The sequence below is a fragment of the Spinacia oleracea genome, chromosome 6 (assembly GCF_020520425.1).
Source record: "Spinacia oleracea cultivar Varoflay chromosome 6, BTI_SOV_V1, whole genome shotgun sequence".
Taxonomy (NCBI): domain Eukaryota; kingdom Viridiplantae; phylum Streptophyta; class Magnoliopsida; order Caryophyllales; family Amaranthaceae; genus Spinacia; species Spinacia oleracea.
The window spans coordinates 78,104,707-78,124,510 of NC_079492.1; the positions used below are offsets into that span (position 1 = coordinate 78,104,707).

Here is a 19,804-nt window from a genome sequence, read left to right on the forward strand (position 1 = left end):
ACGCTTCAACAACCAGTAGGTCAACGCGGGTCAAACTTTATAAAGGGTTGTTGCAGCGTACAAATTAATTGCCCGCAGCAAGAGAGTTTTTTGCAGCGTACAAAGTAAAAGCCCCCTGCAATAGCCCATTTATTTTGCAGCGTACAGATAAAAGCCCGCTGCAATAAAAAAATTTCGCTGCAAAACTAATTAAGAAAAACATTTCGGATCTCAAACCTAAGGACGCTCATACTCCCTCTTCTTCCCTCAGCTTTCCCTGCGTACTCTCTCACCTCCTCATTCTTCTTCTTCTTCATCTGCTCTCTTTCTCTCTCCTAAATCCCTTCTTTCTCCGCCTGAACCACCACCTTGAATTCTGTCGCTGCCCTACCCCCTCCCATCGTCATCCCCGCAGTTCCTTCACTCCACCACACTCAATTTTACATCTTATCTTTCGCTTCAAGAAATTTGAAAGGGGAGACGTAAAAAATGGGAACCCGAGAAGTGTACGAGGAGAAGCTTCGAACTGGAAATGTGTATCACCATGATCCCACCATTAATCCTGGCCTCGGCGCCCCTCGCTGCCCCCGTTGTCTCTCTCTCCTCGACTCCGATTCTGTATATTCTCTTTGACCCTTGTTAATTTTTTATTGTTTTATTGTTTTTCTCTGCCTTTTTCTATGCACATAAACTGTTCGATGATTTGTCTCTCAGAAATTTCTTGCATTTCTGACGATTTCCCTTTTTGGGTTTCTTTTTGATTTAGAAAAATGGTGAATGGACAATTACTTCTGTCTTGCACGATGCTACAGCTGTGGTATGCTCTCTCTCTTTTTATACCCAGATAAGCCAGACTTCCCCCAATTCTGAGGTCCTTTTCGTGAATTCTCCCCCGTTTTCTCGCCGCGGTTTCTTCCCCAGGTAACTCCCATTTCGACGCTTTTTTCTGAATCCCCCCTTTTTTGTTCTAAGTTTTCTCTAATTCGTGGTTTTTTTGGGTTTTTTGCAAGTAATTGTTGAAATTGGGTGACAATTCGTCTTGGTTTTTGTGAAAATTTGCTCGACTCTTTCTCTCCAAGCATCTGGCCTTCGACCTCAGCCTTCGAACTCAGCCGCCTTCGAAATTGAGGAGGTATAGTTTTCTAACTTTTTGTATTTGTTTTTCCCTAATTTCGTATTTTTAGGGTTTGCTTTCAGTCAATTCTTGATTTTTCCCCTAATTTCGTATTTTTAGGGTTTGATAATATAAATTATTCTTATTCTTATTTTTTGTGTTACTTGATCTTTTGGTGATACCACATTACAACTATGGGTTGGTTCTGTTTGTTTGTGCTATATTTTCTCTTGCAGTAAGACTTGTATGATGAAATTTCTATCTGTGCTATATTCTTCAATTTGCTAGAAGTTTCCTGTTTCTGTTAATTTGGTATCTTGTTAGGCTCTTTTTTGTTGCAGTCTTCTTGCTCCTATTCCCTTGTGTATTTAATTATTGTTTATATTTTTGGGTATGATGACCAGTGTGGGCAGTTGGATGGAAATAGGATTATAGGCTACTTGAAACTTGAAAGGGTTTTCAGTTTCATGGATTAACAAGTTCTGGTTGTTCATGTTGATGAGGTATTGTAAAGCTGTTGATGATATTGTGCTCCACCATTTGATATATCCCGAGTTCATAGAGGCTAAAATATAATAAAAGTTTTTGGTCTTTTTAAGTTTAACCAAGTATTTGCATAGGCCGTTGCTTGGTGCTTAGAGGCATAAGGGTAATATTTTAGTAATGGTATATTAGTATATATGGTGCTGTAAGTATATGTATTTTTTAAAATATTAGTTAATTATTTTACGAAAAATACCACAACCTCTGTATTTCTCTCCACAGTTGTAAACTTGTAATAGGGCTATGAGGATCCAGGTCTGTTTCGCCAGCCTTGGACTGCTGTTTTCCGAACACATCTTATTACTGGTGTAACCGAACGCCTCACTCCCAAAGGTTACTTTTTTTTACTCTACCAATTTTACATTTCTTTCTTCACATTTTTATTACTTTTTCTTATGTTTTGCCAAACTCGTTTCTGAAATTTCATTTAACTTTATTGTACCAATAAATTCATTGTCAATCTTTCGAATGAATAATAATAATGTATAATTGCTTACATACTAATTATTTTTTGGGAAATTTGTTAAAAAGGACCTTTTATAACCCAAATTTTGTGAGAAAGGACCTTATATAATTTTTTTTGCGAAATTACACCTTAATGTAATTTTTTTTGCGAGAAAGGACCTTACATAATTTTATTTTGTGAAATCACACCTTAATGTAATTTTTTTTTGCGAAAGACAACCAAAAGTAAATTTTCGGCATTGACTGAGCTTTTTCGGCCATTGACTTGCACGTGAGAAGAAAGTGTGACTTTATATTGCTAATCACACCCAATTTTCCTCCAAAATTCAAGCTTTAAAACCTAAAGTTGGAAAAAAAAAATCGAAATAAAATCAAGTTTGAAAATTCAAGACTCGGGAAAATCAATGTCTTTAGCCAACGTAAGCCACACGTGCTGCTCACGTGCAAGTCAATGGCCGGAAAAGCTCAGTCAATGCCCAAAACTTCCCTTAGGTCCTTTCTCGCAAAAAAAAATAATTACTTTAAGGTGTGTTCTCACAAAAAAAATTATATAAGATCCTTTCTCGCAAAATTTGAGTTATAAAAGGTCCTTTTTGGCAAATTTGCGTTATTTTTTTGTAAGATATGCCTCGGCTAGTAGCTTAGTCGGCCACTCGGAGTGGGTATAAGTTTCTTTTGGGGTAAAAATTAAAAATTAAAAATTAAAAATTACAAATAGAGGAAGGAGCATTCAAACATGTGGCCTACTAAGTATATTTTACACAAGTCCACGTTTTTTACCTTTAGTTCAAGACCTTATTGGTAGAGCGAGTATACTACTAACGAACCTAAGAACTCATATCGAACTAACTACATGATTCATATGATTAGTTTTAAATTTCCAAGACTCAATCCAATCTATTTATGCACATTTGAGACTTGTTTGGCCATTATAGGTCATATTTAGGCTAATATGACATTTTCGCTCCCAACTTTGAACTAACAAACCTAAAAAATAATTTCAAACTTATTACATGATTCATATGATTATTTTTAACTTTTCAAAACTCAATCCGATCTATTATGCACATTTGAGACTTGTTTGGTCGTTATAGGTCATATTTAGGCTAAAATGAGACATTTTCGCTCCTAATCTTAAACTAAAGAACCTAAAGACTCATTTTAAACCCTTTACATGATTAATATGCTTAGTTTTAAGTTTCCAAGACTCCTTCCAATCTATTTATGCACATTTAAAGCTCATTGGGTCGTTATAGGTCATATTTAGCATAAAATGACATTTTCGCTCCCAACTTTGAACTAAAGAGCTTAATGACTTATTTTAAACTTATTACATTATTAGTATGTTTAGTTTTAAGTTTCCAAGACTTATTCCAATCTACTTATGCACATTTAAGGATTGTTTGGTCGTTATAGGTCTATTTAGGCCTAAATGAGACATTTTCACTCCCAAATTTGAACTAAAGAACCTAAGAACTCATTTTATACTTATTATACATTTAATATGCATAGTTTTAACTTTCTAAGACTCATTCGAATCTATTAATGCACATTTAAGGCTCATTGGTTCGTTATAGGTCATATTTAGGCTAAAATGATATTTTCACTCCCAAATTTGAACTCAAGAACCTAAGGACTTATTTTAAACTTTGTACATGATTAATATGCTTAGTTTGAAGTTTCCAAGACTTATTCCAATCTATTTATGCACATTTAAGGTTTGTTTGGTCGTTATTGGCCATATTTAGGCTAAAATGAGCATTTTCTCTCCCAAATTTGAAATAAAGAACCTAAGGACTCATTTTAAACCTTTTAAATGATTAATATACTTAGCTTTAAGTTTCCAAGACTCGTTCCAATCTATTTATGCACATTTAAGGTTCATTGGGTCGTTATAGGTCTTATTTAGGCTGGATTGACATTTTCGCTCCCAACTTTGAACTAAAGAACCTAATGACTCATTTTAAACTTTTTACATGTTTAATATGCATAGTTTTAACTTTCTAAGACTCATTCCAATCTATTTACGCACATTTAAGGCTCATTGGGTCGTTATAGGTTTTATTTAGGCTAAAATGACATTTTCGCTCCCAAATTTGAGCTACATAACCTAAGAATTCATTTTATACCTTTTACATGATTAATATGCTTAGCTTTAAGTTTCCAAGACTATTAGGACATTGTTATTAGTTGCTTGAATGTTAAAGTGTGATATTTAATTTGAATTTAATCTAATGCTTAGTTGAAATTTCTGTTTTTGTAAAGGTCTACACTCCGAGGAATGCGCCTATACTAGTGAGGAAATTGATGTGGTTCGTGAGCAACGGGCTAAGTTTTTTACCCGCAAGTATTTACTATTGGCTTGAGCGCGCTTGATCAAGGTGGTTTAGTTGTTATAGAACAATCGTTTACATTAAAATGTATGCGTACATTGAAATTGGAACGTATATTTGAATGTAGTACGTGCACTTTGGTTTTGGGATATATATATATGTATACAAAACACCAGTTATTATTTTTTATATTTGTTGATCTACAGGTTGCGATATTTTATTTATTGTTGTTGACAGGTTCCTATATTTGGTGTAAGACACCCTAGGTATAGATAAATAAAACTAAAATTTTCCCGCCAAAAGCACAGCTTTGTTGCAGGGGGCATATACTTGTTCGCTGCAACAAGTGTGTAAAATTAGGCAAAAATCAAGACTTGTTGCAGCGTACAAAATGATGTACGCTGCAACAGACTGGTTTGTTGCAGCGGGCTTTTATTTGTACGCTGCAACAGACTGGTTTGTTGCAGCGTACAAATAAAAGCCCGCTGCAACAAACCAGTCTGTTCCAGCGTACATCATTTTGTACGCTGCAACAAGTCTTGATTTTTGCCTAATTTTACACACTTGTTGCAGCGTACATGCAAATGTACGCTGCAAAAAAGTACTTTTCGCAGCGTACATTGTACGCTGCAACAAGTCAATACTTGTTGCAGGCCCCCCAGTTGCAGCATACGATGTACGCTGCAACAGGGGTCTAAAAGCCCGCTGCAACAAGGGTTTTTTCTACTAGTGATTAAACGGGACAGGATTCACATGAAATATGGTTAACATTATATACAGGTACATATCCAGGTGACATCCTCAGCCATTTTATGGAAATTATGTGCATGTACTTGGTACAAACTGAAGTGTTAATGCACATACCACTGTCATAAAGAAAAGGATCCAACATAGGTACCACTGTTGAAATAAAAAGTTTAAATAACATGGTGGGTAGGCTTATAAATTAGAATAGTGGCATAATTACATTTAGATTCAGTTTATCTGATGCTTACACATCTAGAGGAAAAAGCTAGCAGTTTAGGACATATATGTACACCTGTTCTACCAGAAGGATATCTATCATGATATCTGGTGAAAGAAAAACTAAATCAACAATCTTCTCGGTGGTTTGATTGCTTCTAGGCATGCAGAAGTAAAAACTTCACGAAAGTGAAAAGGCATAACAGAAATATTGCATGCATCAATACAGGGAAAATATCAGTTATATAATCCAAAGAAAACAAAGAGTTGTATGCTGGTTTATGGACTGATTCCTATCAGTTATATAATCCAAAGAAAACAAATAGATGACGATAATAACAAATTAGCAATTATGACGATGTCTGCAACTATAATGGGGATTCACTAATACATTAGCGTGGACACTTGGAGACTAACAGTCTAGTCAATGTATCAAGATCGGAGTATTGAATCAGGAAGTCTAATAATTACTAGTCACTATTATCCATCTTGTGAACTTGTGTTCTATACAAAAAATAATTGTCAAACTTTGCAGAAGAGAGCCCCTATTGGGGCATGGTTGAAATTCGGAGACTGTAAGAATTAAGAAACATAAGGGAAATGCACAAGCATGTACGAATAGTCTAATACTACTACATATTAGACTTAGTTGCAAGCAGCTAGAATCTAGACCTGGAGTGAACCAGGGTTTGGTAATGACTAATCCATTGAAATTCAAAAGTAAAAGAACTCAAACCCCACTAAACACGGTTAAGTACTAGGGGTAATTAGTCCTTATTATAATAGGCATTTAAAGTCACAAAATCCACTTGTGTTGTACTCCATCACATAAATGCAGGTAAAGCGGAGGACATTCCAGAATAAAATATAATTCAACCGTGGAGAAACCATGGAGACAAGAAAAAACATGATACCCTACGCTGAAGTTGGCTTAAAAAAAATTTCCCTCAAAAAAAGAAAAAAAGTACTTCCATCACAATACAATCAGAGTTAGATCCAACAAGAGTTAATGTTTTTCCTATTCCAGATCTTCTAGGAACACAAAAGACGATAATGAAAAGAGAGATAAAAAGACAGATAATGCAATGAATTGAACTGACCTATTTTACTGGTTTCCATGTAAGCATCAGTAACTTTACTTATGATCTCTTGTCTTGAGAAGACTTCCATCAAGCACCATGGCCGAGCCACCAAACTGGATATTTATGTCATATTATCCTTGCTTCTCACCAGTTGGATCCTCAATGTGAAATTTTCGCTGCGAAATAAATAGATGTTAAACTTCAAATAGATAAAGAAAAAAAAAGACTACGCAACCAGATACAAGGAGCTCCTAATAAAACATAACACTCTGCAACTAGATTCATAATACTAAACCAAAGCAATATATATTTTGGTGGGGGTAACAGGAGAAGAGAAGAGGAGAACATTGGTTGGATGCAGGGTGTTGGTTTGATGCTTGACTGCAGTAGTATCCGAGGGTTTCAACCAGAAATCCCTAAAACAAAACTCACATATGAACTTTAATGGGGTTAGAGTTTCCGCTAATAAATAGATGGGGAATGACAGAGAATAATGGCTAACAACCATACCACCCCTTCATACCACCCCTTATTTAAACCACAAAAATGGCTAACAAACCCCAATTCACCATCCTAAAATAGTATTAATGATTAAAACTAAGTGATTGCGAATCCAGAAACAGATCTACGGCACCTCAAGGAGTAGTTCATCACATCTTGATGAACCCAACTGCCGTTTTTACACCAAATTATCATTATTCAATAATTTGTTGGACATCAATACCAACAGATCTCTTCTCAATTACAGTTTAAAGAAAGAAAAGAAAAACAAACACACAACATTTGAAGAATCCCCAGCAAAATTAAAACCCATAAAAAACAAACCTAGAAATAGAAATTAAAATCAACAAAAACATGACAAAAGAAAACTAAAAATACAATAACATACCTTGCACCTCAAAGCAGATGAGTTGAAGTCAGCCTTAACACAGTCCGGCAGAGATTCCAAACAAGCTAGAGTCCTTGAGGGAAGTAGATGACTTTCCCTATACAAATTAAACGTTCATAAACATTTGTGTAAGATTAGCCTATGTTCCTTCTGTTGTGTATACAAATGTGTATGCATTTTGGTTGTCCTTAATTGCCACAATAGCTGTCCAACTTATTTTACATTTCAGGTAATCCATGATTTCAAATTCTAGTTACTAACTACTAAGTAGTAACAAATCTAGCAATTCAACATCAATAAAAAAAAGGTCACATTACATCAAATTCAATTCAACACTTAATTTATCATCAAATTCAAATCAATCACTTAATTTATCATCAAATTCAAAGCGAAACTCATAAAAAATTGAAAAAAAATACTTGAATTCACAAACTAACCAACATAACTAAACCCTAAATTCAAATGAAAAAAACTAGAGAAAATTAATTGAACATGGAAATCAAGATACTCAAATTAACAATCCAAACAATCGGGCAAAAAGATACTCAAATTCACACATTAACCAAAATAATTAAACCCTAGATTCATAAGATTTTTTTTAAAATGTGCAAAACTAATTGAATTTGGAAATCAAGCAATATGACCCAGCGTGTTTCTTACCCTTCAAAAACCAAGCAATATGACCCGCCGGAAAATGCAAACCAATCGTATTGACATTTTCGCGGCGCCGACACCTAGGGTTTGCCTCTTCGCGGTAGTTTAGCATGTTTCTTAGAGGCAGTTCGGCGTATTCGGCGTTTCTTAGCCTTCTTCGCGGCAGTTCGGCATGTTTCTTAGCCTTCTTCGCGGCGCCGACACCTAGGGTTTGCCTCTTCTTGACATCGCAGATCTTGAATTTTCAGAGAAACCCAATTGACTATATTTGTGACAGCTTTGGTGAGAGGAGATGTCCAAAAATAAGGTTGATATTGTGTTGTTGGAGGAGAGATGAAGAGGTGTTGGAGTACCAACAATGGAGATTCTAAAAGAATAGATGAGAGAGAAAGATAGAGGAGGCGGAAAGTTTGCGGTGTTGGTGTGGTGTGCTGGGTCAAAGCGAGAAAGTACATTCCTAGGTGGACACGCATTGCATCGCAGATTTACAAATCTGCGTGGCAAAGGACTCTAGGATGCTCCTAGAGTCATTTGCCACGCAGATTTGTAAATCTGCGATGCACTTGATTGAGTCATTTGCCTCGCAGCTTTGTTAATCTGCGATGCAAATGACTCTGGGGGGTATCCTAGAGTCATTTGCCTCGCAGTTTAACAAAGCTGCGACGCAAATGAGTAAATTTTATGCTAAAATTTGTTATTTGCATCACATGTTCAGAATGGCGTGGCAAATGCGGGGATGCAAATAAGCCTTTTTCCACTAGTGATTTTTTTAATAATCCCACCTTTACTACCTAACGACTTTTATTGGGCCCAACACGTCATAAACCTATTATAGGTGGTAATATGTCCCTACGTGACAGTACTCTTTCTCGATATATTCAGTCATCATCATCAATTCATCACCATCTCGATGACTTTTTACCGATTACCGGCCGGTCACTTAAGCCTAATAAAAGTCGTTGGGTGGTAAAGGTGTGATTATTAAAAAATATGTCGTAGGTGGGATTAATAAAAGAAAACCGGCCAAAGGTTGAATTAATATTACCAAATTATCCATATATATTTACAAGTTACAACTAGGTTAAGATATTATCGTTTACCATAGCAAAACTACCAATCTTGCAAATTCGGCAAAGGTTAGTTTTCTTTTTGCACCCACTAGACTTCTCCTATAATGCTCGATCTTTTTGGAGCATAAAAGTAGAATAAATTCAATTTTTGTAATCACACACATCACTTTACACATAAAATTGACGTACACGAATCTTTTGCGACATATCATATGAATATCCTGTGCAAAAAAGTATGTCTCGTCGCTTTTTTTTACACTATTAGGTCGCTCCTTTACATTGCAAACACTGGTCAAAAGAATTCAATAATTGGAGAGAAAAAAATAAAAAGAAAAAGTATTGACGTTGCATGTATCATGTATGTGCATGGAAAGAAAAAGGTTTATAGACAAAAAATTTGGGAAGATAGTATTGAAGTAACAAGGAAAATAATTATGCATTGGCAAGCAAAATCAAAGTGGTTTATTATTTTGCCTGCATTACACGGTAAAGATTGACCACCTCCTATGCTGATTTTTTTTTGACATTTAGATTTCTCTCCAGATCCGGTTTCTGATTCAGTTATTGACGATTGAGACGATTTTTGCTGGCTGCATGTTGGAAAATGTACCCCACGTCAGATTTTCATGACCATAAAATATATACAAGCTAAAACAGTATCTTACACACAGTAATAAAGATATTCATCAAAATTATGTATGTACATAGTAGCGTTTAATTGTCTTGTAAAGTATACCAAACTTAATTTATACGAGTATCTTACACACCCAACTGTACGCGCGTTTACAAGAGTAAATTAGTACTGCGTTAAGAATTAGCTTGTGCTAATATTTCGTATTATTATTGTTATCGCATATTCTATTCTTCAAAAAATACAAAATACAGTCAACTTTCAAAATACAAATTCGAAAGTGTCAAAGGAAGCAACTCAAAGAGGATATCAATGGAATAAAGGATGCCCACGCACAAGTCCACAACTCAAAAATTAAATAAATGAAATATATGCAATGGACTAAAAAAAAGGGTAAAAATTTAAATATAATATTTTTTAACATAACTACCGAGATTATATTAAAAGATTAGAACGAGTTTGTTACAACATAACCTAGTCTACCAAACACTAGAAGGTGTAGGAAACTTTGCCCACCAAAAACCAACTAAGTTCGAAGCCCTACAATTATATTAAACCCTAGACAAACAAACATAAACCAACAAACATAAACCAATAAACTTAACCCAGTTTTCAAAATATAAAAAGCCCATTTTGAACAACCACAAATTAAAAGAATAGGTATTTGCGGATGAAGCTGAAACAAAATCCTTGCATCACTCCTTGGATGATAACGTTGTTAACGTAGAAAATTATATTTACATACATAATATCATCCACTATTATATTATATTACGTAAAAATATAATAGTGGATGATAACGTTGTATAAAGTAGAACATTTTTTCAATACTTACTACAAAAATATGTATCTTTAATGATGATCTAATAACGACGGGTTAAAATTTTTGTCGCAAAAGCCTTTTGCGACGGGGCTAACAACCAAACAAAGATGGGAACAACCGTCGCAAATGTCTTTTACGACGGGTTAACGATAACCCCTTTTATGACGGGTTCGCGACATGATATTCCGTCGTCAATCAACGATTATTGGTCTTTAAAAACAAAATTTTCCGTCGTTAATGGTACAATTTCTTGTAGTAACTACGTTAAATACATCACTCTTTGGGAAAGCTCGTTTAAAATATTTAATTTGCGGTGGTATTTGCGAAATTGTTTCAATTCTTCTTATCTATCTCTATACTATTTCCGTTACTTAAATAGAGCGTTTTAAAAAATAACCTAATTATTTAGGAAATTTGTTTGGTATTAGCGAGGTACGTGGTAGTACTAACCTTGTTAAAGTGGGGCAAAACGTAATAGTATAATCCGCTCCTACACAAGTATATGTACTCGTTGGATCATCAAATGCATAAGTATATGCACGTGGGCACAATAACTTAAATATCTTCGAGTATTCAGAAGGCCTACATGTATTTGGTGATGCATATGTGCCACTACAACAATACTCCGGTGTCCCGAACGCTCCACACGCACTGTTACATGCATCCCCTTCACCGACCCGCAGCTCATTCGGGCATTGTTGGTTCAAGTCGGATGCACAACCTGTGGGAAGACACAACCCGGATCCACCTACGCTCTCGATGACCATTGGAATGTTAAACCCGTCCACAAGGCTTACATCGTAAAAATCGTTATTCGTGGGTCCCTGTCCGATAGTGAACTCGGCAAGGGTTGCGGGCGGGGTTGCCCCCGACCCTGTGCACTCAACTTGACCCGACCCACAATCACCAGTCAAGCACACAAATTGGCCCGAGATTGGGTCTTGACCACAACGGGTTCGGGCCCACATACGACCCGACCATCCCGCGGCGGGTAGAAAGGATCTTGACTCGCCCGAGGAGAGCTCGAATCCGGTGGATCCTAAATCAGGGCTACCGGCATTTGGTAGTACACCGGGCCAAACTGTATAATCACACTTGTTTAATAATGTGATTGTTGCACCAAAAGCTCCCTTGAAGAACAAGAGGTATAAGAAGAGCAAAATGGAAAAGGGTGATTGATAATACATAGAAGATTATACTTGCTTTATGATGAAAGTGAAGAAATTAAAATACATGAAATTAAGTTTATTTATGATGCAAAGTGATCGATTAGAGATAAATGAGGATGCTTACATAATACCAAGTACGTTGACAAAGAAATATGAAGAATAGGGAGAAGAAAGAAAGTTGGTAAGTGAGGAAAAAATGGGAGGGGGAAAGTAAAGTAAGTACGCGTTGCTCTATTTATAAGGCATGATAATTGCGTTAAATTTTTAATGGTAATAATAATAGTAATAATAAAACCTTAACAATAATTGTAGTAGTACTTCCTTGGTTTTGAAATAACAGTTACATTTGCTTTTTGATAGATCCACATATAACACTACAAAAAATTGTACCATTAACGACGGAAAATCTCGTCGCTAATGGCAAATAATCGTTGATTAATGACGGAATTTCTGTTGCGAACTCGTCATAAAAGGGGTCGTCGTTAATGGAAAATCACGTCATTAACCCGTCATAAAAAACATTTTGAACGAAAATGATAAAGGTCGCAACACGCGACCTTTAAGCCGTGTCACAATGATGACATGGCATGCTTATGTGTCATGATTTAAATTGGAAACTAAAATATTTAACTTATATAATCTATTATACATATTTCAAAAAAGGTAAGAAAATTTTAATATTCTAATTTGTTTCCTTTTTTATATCAATTAATCTATTTACATATTTTCATAGTAAAAATATTGAATTGATAGTAAAAATATCCTGATGACACATAGCCTACGTGGCGCCTATATGTACCAATTAAACTGCGACACGTAAGATTGTGACAACTAAATGTTGTCGTAACTTGCGACCTTTATCATCACCCCATTTTAAAATATATAAGTATTATACTCGTATAGGTATTTTTATTGTCCAGCTAATCAAGATGGTGTTTATTTGTTGTTAATGGAAAAAGAGTTGGAAAAGAAGAAGAGATTACTAGATTAGGGAGGAACTGACAATTGGAAGTGGAAATCTAGTTGTTAGAAGTTGTGATTTATTGATACTTTAAGTGAGGATTCGGCATGCTTAAGGAAGTTGTATGAATGTATTCCAAGTTGGACTCACTTTAACTAGGTAACGAACATATCCTTTCATTCTCAAATATATATATAAAATAAAAGTAATACGTAGACTTGTACAGTTGTATCGTGTAAGTCTGGTCAGAGGGTCGATTCCCATCAGGCTGCAAAATATTTTGCAGTGGCTCAAGCGAAAATCTGCGTAGTTGGACTGACTAACATGTGATACAATAGTGTTGACGTTGTACGCAAACAAGCAATAATACCTTATTCTGTAGGACGAATAAAGGTATCTAGGGGTACTGTACTTAAACGACGGCTTCCTTATTATGTAAAGACCTCGCTCGTGAACGAGTAATTTGTAAGAAATCACCAATCGCAAGAACTTTTTATGACAAAGTTAATGCATAATGAAAGACTTTAAGTGAAAAAGCACGCAAAGTTTAAGCAAATATCATTGTTTGATATATAATAAAAACTTCACAAACATCAAATCATGAAGAAATGTACCTCCATGGTAGAATGCTTGAAAAATTCACAACTTCAACTGCCGGAAATGCTTCAATACGTACATGAGGGATACCGCTACGAACTATTGCTATGCTACTGCTAGGCTACTAATTAAGCCCATGACTGCGCTAAGTGCTAGGGCTAAAAGCTATAAAAATCTAAGAAATTAAGAAATGCTTGTTTGTGTGTTGATTGTTGACATTTGATTGTTGTTTCTGAACTTCGGTTTGCAGGAGAGAGGAAGATTAAACTTGTAACAACAATCAAATGTCAACAATCAACACACAAACAAGCATTTCTTAATTTCGTGGCCTTGAATCTTCTTCCTTCCATAACTTCTTTGTAACAACAATCAAATGTCAACAATCAGAAACAACAATCAAATGTCAACAATCAGAAACAACAATCAAATGTCAACAATCAAATGCCCAGGAGACGGTTAACATCGGTTTGTAGGAGAGAGGAAGATTAAACTTGTAACTGCTTGAACGGCGAGAGAGAGAGGGAGGTTACTTAGTCGTGGCCATGCCAGCCTTGAATCTTCTTCCTTCCATAACTTCTTTGTAACAGGCGTTGGCGTTCTTATTCTCCTGGGCTTCGCGCTTCCATTGGGCTTTCTCCTTATTGGGCCGCTTCTCTCTTGATCTTGGACATGCGCCTTGACTAAGTTGGGATTAAACGATGACCCTTTGTTACTTTAGGGCCTTTAATCCACCATATACCCTTCTTAAGGGTTGGTCTAAAAATGTGAACAACAAATGCCCCCCTAATTTGATAAGGAGTATAGCGTACTTATCCTAATTACCCCCTTAGTGAATAAGGTAATTCGACTCAAACAGAATATGGGTTGTGTGACTCCCACACCTGACTCCGAGAATTTGTTTTAGAGTTACATCTTGGTTTGGGTGTATACCGACGATGACTCTTTGACTACGGTTAAGTTTTGCTAGATGATTGTGGGAGGAGCCTTATCATCTTCTTAGCAAATCCCCATAACATGTGACCTTGATAGACTTGTTGATTCTTCGTCCAAACTGATCGATTTCACTTTCTTCGTCGTCGATCAATTGCCACGGGATCATTTGTTTTGCTATGTACCGGTCCCATAGCTGGAAGGCGCATTCATAGTGCACGACATCGAGTTTGTATTTTTCGTTGCCGACGTAGGCGATGTTATAGATTGGGCGTCTTTCCACAGTGGTTCTCCTGATGAGCGCATGCACTGGGCGAGATGGCTATCTAATTTTGACCAACTCTCTACCCCAAGCTTTGCATACCTTGATGGATGTGTCTTTGTCGCATTCGTTCATTTACGTAAACATATGGGTGTTTAAAATATCAAGGTATTTCTCCAGTATTGCAAGCTTGGTCCGGCACCTTGATCGTCAGTTGATTCGACCGTTTGAACTTCCCCAAAATATTTTGGAAGGCAGAAAATCGAGCACTTTGGTAATCTCGCATGAATTCTGCTTCATATTCTTTTGGAATATCCATTGACACATGGATGTTGATACGTATGCCTGGGAACTTAAATATTTCTTTGATCTATACAAATTTTTTATCATTGGAAGTTCCAGGGATAAATACGATTCATTTGTCGCGTATCCCTTTAACTAACTCCATGTCACTGTGATCTAGAGGGGTTAATTCTTAGGAATGTCACTTATAAATTGGAGGGTTATTTATAAGTGTCCATCGGTAACATTCAACTTTTTAAGGATGGTAACTCCCATCTTTTATTTAGTGTGGTGGTTTTTTGGGATTGTTGGTAGTCCAATTAACCCACGTTTAGGTTAGCCTCTTACGTATCCATGTGATGGGATTTACAGTTAATCTAATCAACATATAAGCGGAATTAATCCCAAAATCAGGATCCATGTAAAAGTATATATTAAGCAATACATATGTTCGATGCCCGTACTCCCACTTGCCTCACAAACGCGAACAAGAACTCCATGTGTAGTTCCTCTACAATAGTCCACTGACATGTTCAAACCCGCCTTGGTTCCTTTAGCTTAGAACTTCCACAAGGTATTTGGCTTTTGGAAAATCTTACTCTTGGAGGCAAACTAAGAATTAGGGTTCTTTGAATCATCTAGGGTTAGATGTTGTGAATCACGTAGTTGGAAAAGACACGTAGGTTTATTGAACCCTTAAGAATTAAGAAACCAACCAACCACAAGGCTTTGGTCGGGCAGCTTGCTTGCAACGAAGCTCATATATAAGCAGCCAGCTGCGCGTGGGCTTGACGGCCATGGGCCTTGCATTGCCACGTTGTTGCTGCTGGCAAGCGCGCCCAAGCCATGGCCTCTGCTTCCTTGTGCAGCGTTGCAGCCTTATGGGCCTTGCGTGCTTGTGCGCTTTGCTCGTAGGTCGCGACGTTGCTCGTTTACTTTCTATGTTACATCTAATGCCTTACGGCTATTATTTATCGTAAAGTACTTGACGATCCAATGTCTTATTATACGATTATTCCTTTTGCCCAGCTTACAAATATATGAAATACAATATACGATTCCGATCTACCGTCATATCGTATATTTATGTTTTTACGAACTAAATTCCCGAATAGCCATTAAATCAATTTCCGATTCATTTAATGCGGCGATCTGTTTTATGTCATTGGTATCTATCTTGGTTGAATTCTATTCCTTATACGATTACCTAGGTATTGAACATCAAACATTAGTGTAGAAAAGGAAATTACTCAAGTCCTTTGAGTATTAGGATTCTGTTGAAGCGCTTCCAAATTCTTCTTGAATCTTTCAAAGACTTCACGTGTGGAGCTCATCTAAATGCTCCTAAGTAACCTACATTTGTTTGTTGCTTGACTTGAAGTGCTTTTGAGGTCACTTCGAGTTCATATTTCTCCCACTTGCCTTTTTGGAAATAAGATGGTTTCCTAAAAGACACTAGAGCAAAAACCATGTGTTCCCAGATTGGTGGTAGAATCAATACCTTTTGTTTCTATGAGTCGCTCATAAAGAAACATATATCTATTCTTGAGCTCGTTTGATGTAAACACCAACTCCCACTGGATTTGACAACCCTAGATATATATGCTGAAAATATATAATGAAACAAAGTTCAATCCTTATGATATCTTTTCTTTAACTTTGTCAAATTTAGTTTAATGTGATAATCGTTAGAGAGTATAATTTAGAAACTGTATAGGAAAATAGTCGTGATTATTATTAATCGAATAAATTTTGATTTCTCCAACTAGACATACCATATTCTTGTTGAGCTTTAATTGTAATAATTCCATATTACAATTAAAGCTCAACAAGAAGGTGGCGTTGAGTCATGTACGGGTGCTCCATGTTCCTTCCCGGTATCAATTTCCAGACATCTTCACGAAAGGCCTTCGGCGTCAATTATTTTTTGATTTTAGGAACAGTCTTAGCGTACGACCTCCTCACGCTATGACTGCAAGGGTGTGATAGAGATTTAATCTCTTAGGATATAATATGTACAATAGACTTCTAGTCACATTAGGTTTCCTAATCTAATTTGGACTAATGATTTTAACCCACTACATATTTTTGATCAATGACAACACACCAATTGACGGAATTTCACAATATCTAACCAAACTTTCAAATTCTCTCTCCTCCATTTTTTTTACCCATTCAATTCAGCAAACCCGCCAAATTCTCTCTCTCCTCCATCTTTTTTACCCACTTAATTCAGCAAACCTTCAAATTCTCTCTCCTATCACTCATCTGATGATCGAAGATGCCCACATAATCACTGACGAGAGGCCACCTCCGATCAGGCATTCGATCTGCCTTACTGATTATAGGCATCCCGAAACAAGTGTGTAAGGAATTTAAGCATGGATTATGCGGGAAGAGAGAGAAATACAATGTTTACAGTCCAACCCAGTTTTCCTTGCTTTTGCTACTCCTAACTAGATAACTCCCGTAGTCTATTAGCTAGCTTGTTTTAATTTTTTTACCTCTTTTTGTGTGAAATTATTTATTTTGTTATAAGGTTAAAGTTAAAAGTATGTTTGTTTTCATTGTATAGAGTTAATATAAAATGTTTCTCAAGGAGATTTGGTTTAAAAGTTTATCTCTACCTAATTATATATAGTTAGCCACTTAGCTGATAATTTTACTAAGGGTGTCTGTAGTCAGTAGTTCGAGTTTTTGAAGCCTAATATGCACTTGAATTCTTATGCTGATGTTACAATGGTGTGACCGAGAGCAGATAGAGTAAAGAGATATTCCGAAAAATAGTTTATTTTGTGTAATGAGCAAAAACATTCCCTCATTATGTTCAAATGAGCTCATTTAGTGTAATCACGCAAATGAGCAAAAAAAATTATCAAATGCACAAATTACATCGCGATTCACGATACACCTCCAATGGCGGACCCACGTTGGGGCCGGGGGGGCACGTGCCTCCCCCGGAAAAAAAAAAAAAAAAAAAAGAACTGGATTTTTCTATTTATGACCATTTTCAAAACGGTTATTAATAAATCTTCCTAAATTGATTTAAATGTGTAGCTTGCTGTAGTGGTAATTGAAGATGTGGCTTTGTTTGAGTTGTTCCTCATTGTCCCGGGTTTGAAGCTTGATTAAGCACATTTGTATAATTTTTTCTCTTCAATTTATTTGTCTTTTTTTTTTTTTTACGGTAATTTATTTGTATTTTTGTTCTTCCTTTTTGTCGTTTTTTTCCCAATTTATTTTTTCTAATTAGTAAATAAGATTTTCCATCATCACTAAAAATCAATTGTAATTTTCTTTTTATAAATCAAACCACTTCCCCCCCCCCCCCCCCCTTTTTTACCAAATTAATTGGACTATATTTAAAATAAGATATATTTGGGCACTTTTTTCTCTCTCTCCTTCTATCTCATCTGGGAAGAAATTATACTTCTATTTTTGACCTATTTTCTTGTTTTTTCATTGTTTTTTCTTCATGTTTTGTCGTATTTGTTTCTTTTTTGTTGGTTTTTTTCCCAATTTATTCTTGAATTTTTCCTAGATTTTTTTAGGTTCTTGATTCTCTTCTATGGATGCGAATTTTACTTTTAGAGTTTCAATAAATGGAAAGGTGATTTGAATTCATACGGATTTTGGGTTTATCATCAACTCGTCGGCCGGATAATTCGTGGACAGATTGCGAAGATTTCTACTTAAAAATATGTGAAAACATCGAAAATCATTGTTCGCATCAAGCTAAAAGCGGTGGAGTACGAGTTGTGCTATAAAATGCAAAATAGTAATTGTTGTGATTGTAACAATTGATTGTAACAATTATGTGTTTTCTCTCATTTGTGGTATGCAAATCTAAATCGATGTCATATGGATGATCGTTAAAAAAATCTAAGAGTTACCCACTATTTATTTATTTTATACAAAAAATATATTAATATTTTTTATATACTAACAACTACTCGTATAACTTTCCCTCAAAAAAAACAAAAAACAACTATTCGTATAGCTTTTGTGCCACCCCCGACTTACAATCCTGGGTCCGCCACTGTACACCTCTATCTTTCTTTCTCCTCTATCTCACTTCCATGGATAATTTCTTTCCACCTTTCACTCCAAATGAACAAAAAATGAAGTTTTGATTTTGGATTTGGGTAGAATTACGGTGATAGTTACGGTGGTTCGGTGGCTGTTTAGGAGGAGAGGAGAGAGAAAATAAGTATGGAATATTTTAACCCCAAATTCTTATATGAGACTGTCCTCACCATCAACTGATGGTGATACCAGTTCACACTTGCGAATTTAGGCAGGTTACTTCTATAGTTTAGACATGTTACTTTTTTTTTTATATAATTTTAGAGTAGGTACTTTTTTTAGTTTAGGTATGTTACTTCTATAGTTTATACATGTTACTTTTTTTATACGGAGTAGTTTTAGGGGAGATACCTTCTTAGTTTAGGTATGTTACTTCTATAGTTTAGACATGTTATTTTTTTTATATAATTTTGGAGGAAGTACTTTTTTTAGTTTAGGTATGTTACTTCTATAGTTTATACATGTTACTTTTTTTATACGGAGTAGTTTTAGGGGAGATACCTTCTTAGTTTAGGTATGTTACTTCTATAGTTAAGACATGTTACTTTTTTTTTTAATAATTTTAGAGGAGGTATTTTTTTTAGTTTAGTATGTTACTTCTATAGTTTAGACATGTTACTTTTTTTTATACGGAGTAGTTTTAGGAGAGGTACCTTTTTAGTTTAGGTATGTTACTTCTATAGTTTAGACATGTTACTTTTTTTATACCGATTAGTTTTAGGAGAGGTATCTTTTTAGTTTATGTATTACTTCTATAGTTTAGACATGTTACTTTTTTTTATAATTTTAGATGAGGTACTTTTTTAGTTTATGTATGTTACTTCTATAGTTTAGACATGTTACTTTTTTTTATACGGAATAGTTTTAGGGGAGGTACATTTTTAGTTTAGGTATGTTACTTCTATAGTTTAGACATGTTACTTTTTTTTTTTTTTTTAAAAAAAAAAATTTAGAGGAGGTACTTTTTTAGT

General features: G+C 35.5%; 1 protein-coding gene and 1 long non-coding RNA gene across 2 annotated transcripts; one reads left to right on the forward strand and one right to left on the reverse strand.

Annotated features, from left to right (window-relative positions):
* Window positions 1-824: 824 nt before the first annotated feature.
* Window positions 825-4,453, forward strand: LOC130462853 (uncharacterized). The gene is made up of 3 exons (XR_008923684.1): window positions 825-1,111; window positions 1,859-1,969; window positions 4,367-4,453. It is a non-coding gene; the product is annotated as an uncharacterized lncRNA (long non-coding RNA).
* A 5,002-nt stretch (window positions 4,454-9,455) lies between these two features.
* LOC110778273 (thaumatin-like protein 1) lies at window positions 9,456-11,923 on the reverse strand. Its single transcript, XM_021982844.2, has 2 exons — window positions 10,997-11,923; window positions 9,456-9,682 (listed from the first exon to the last, which is right to left on the reverse strand). The coding sequence occupies exons 1-2, from the start codon at window positions 11,731-11,733 to the stop codon at window positions 9,475-9,477; spliced, it is 945 nt and encodes a 314-aa protein (XP_021838536.1). The 5' UTR covers window positions 11,734-11,923; the 3' UTR covers window positions 9,456-9,474.
* Between the last annotated feature and the right edge of the window lie 7,881 nt (window positions 11,924-19,804).

What these genes read in the sequence shown, in the direction of transcription:
- LOC110778273 (XM_021982844.2), bottom strand. Translation starts at nt 11,733, where the DNA reads ATGTATTATCAATCACCCTTTTCCATTTTGCTCTTCTTATACCTCTTG. An exon ending in TTTTGCCCCACTTTAACAAG is followed by an intron (nt 9,683 to 10,996) that starts GTTAGTACTACC and finishes TCCAACATGCAG; the next exon opens with CCAGCAAAAATCGTCTCAAT.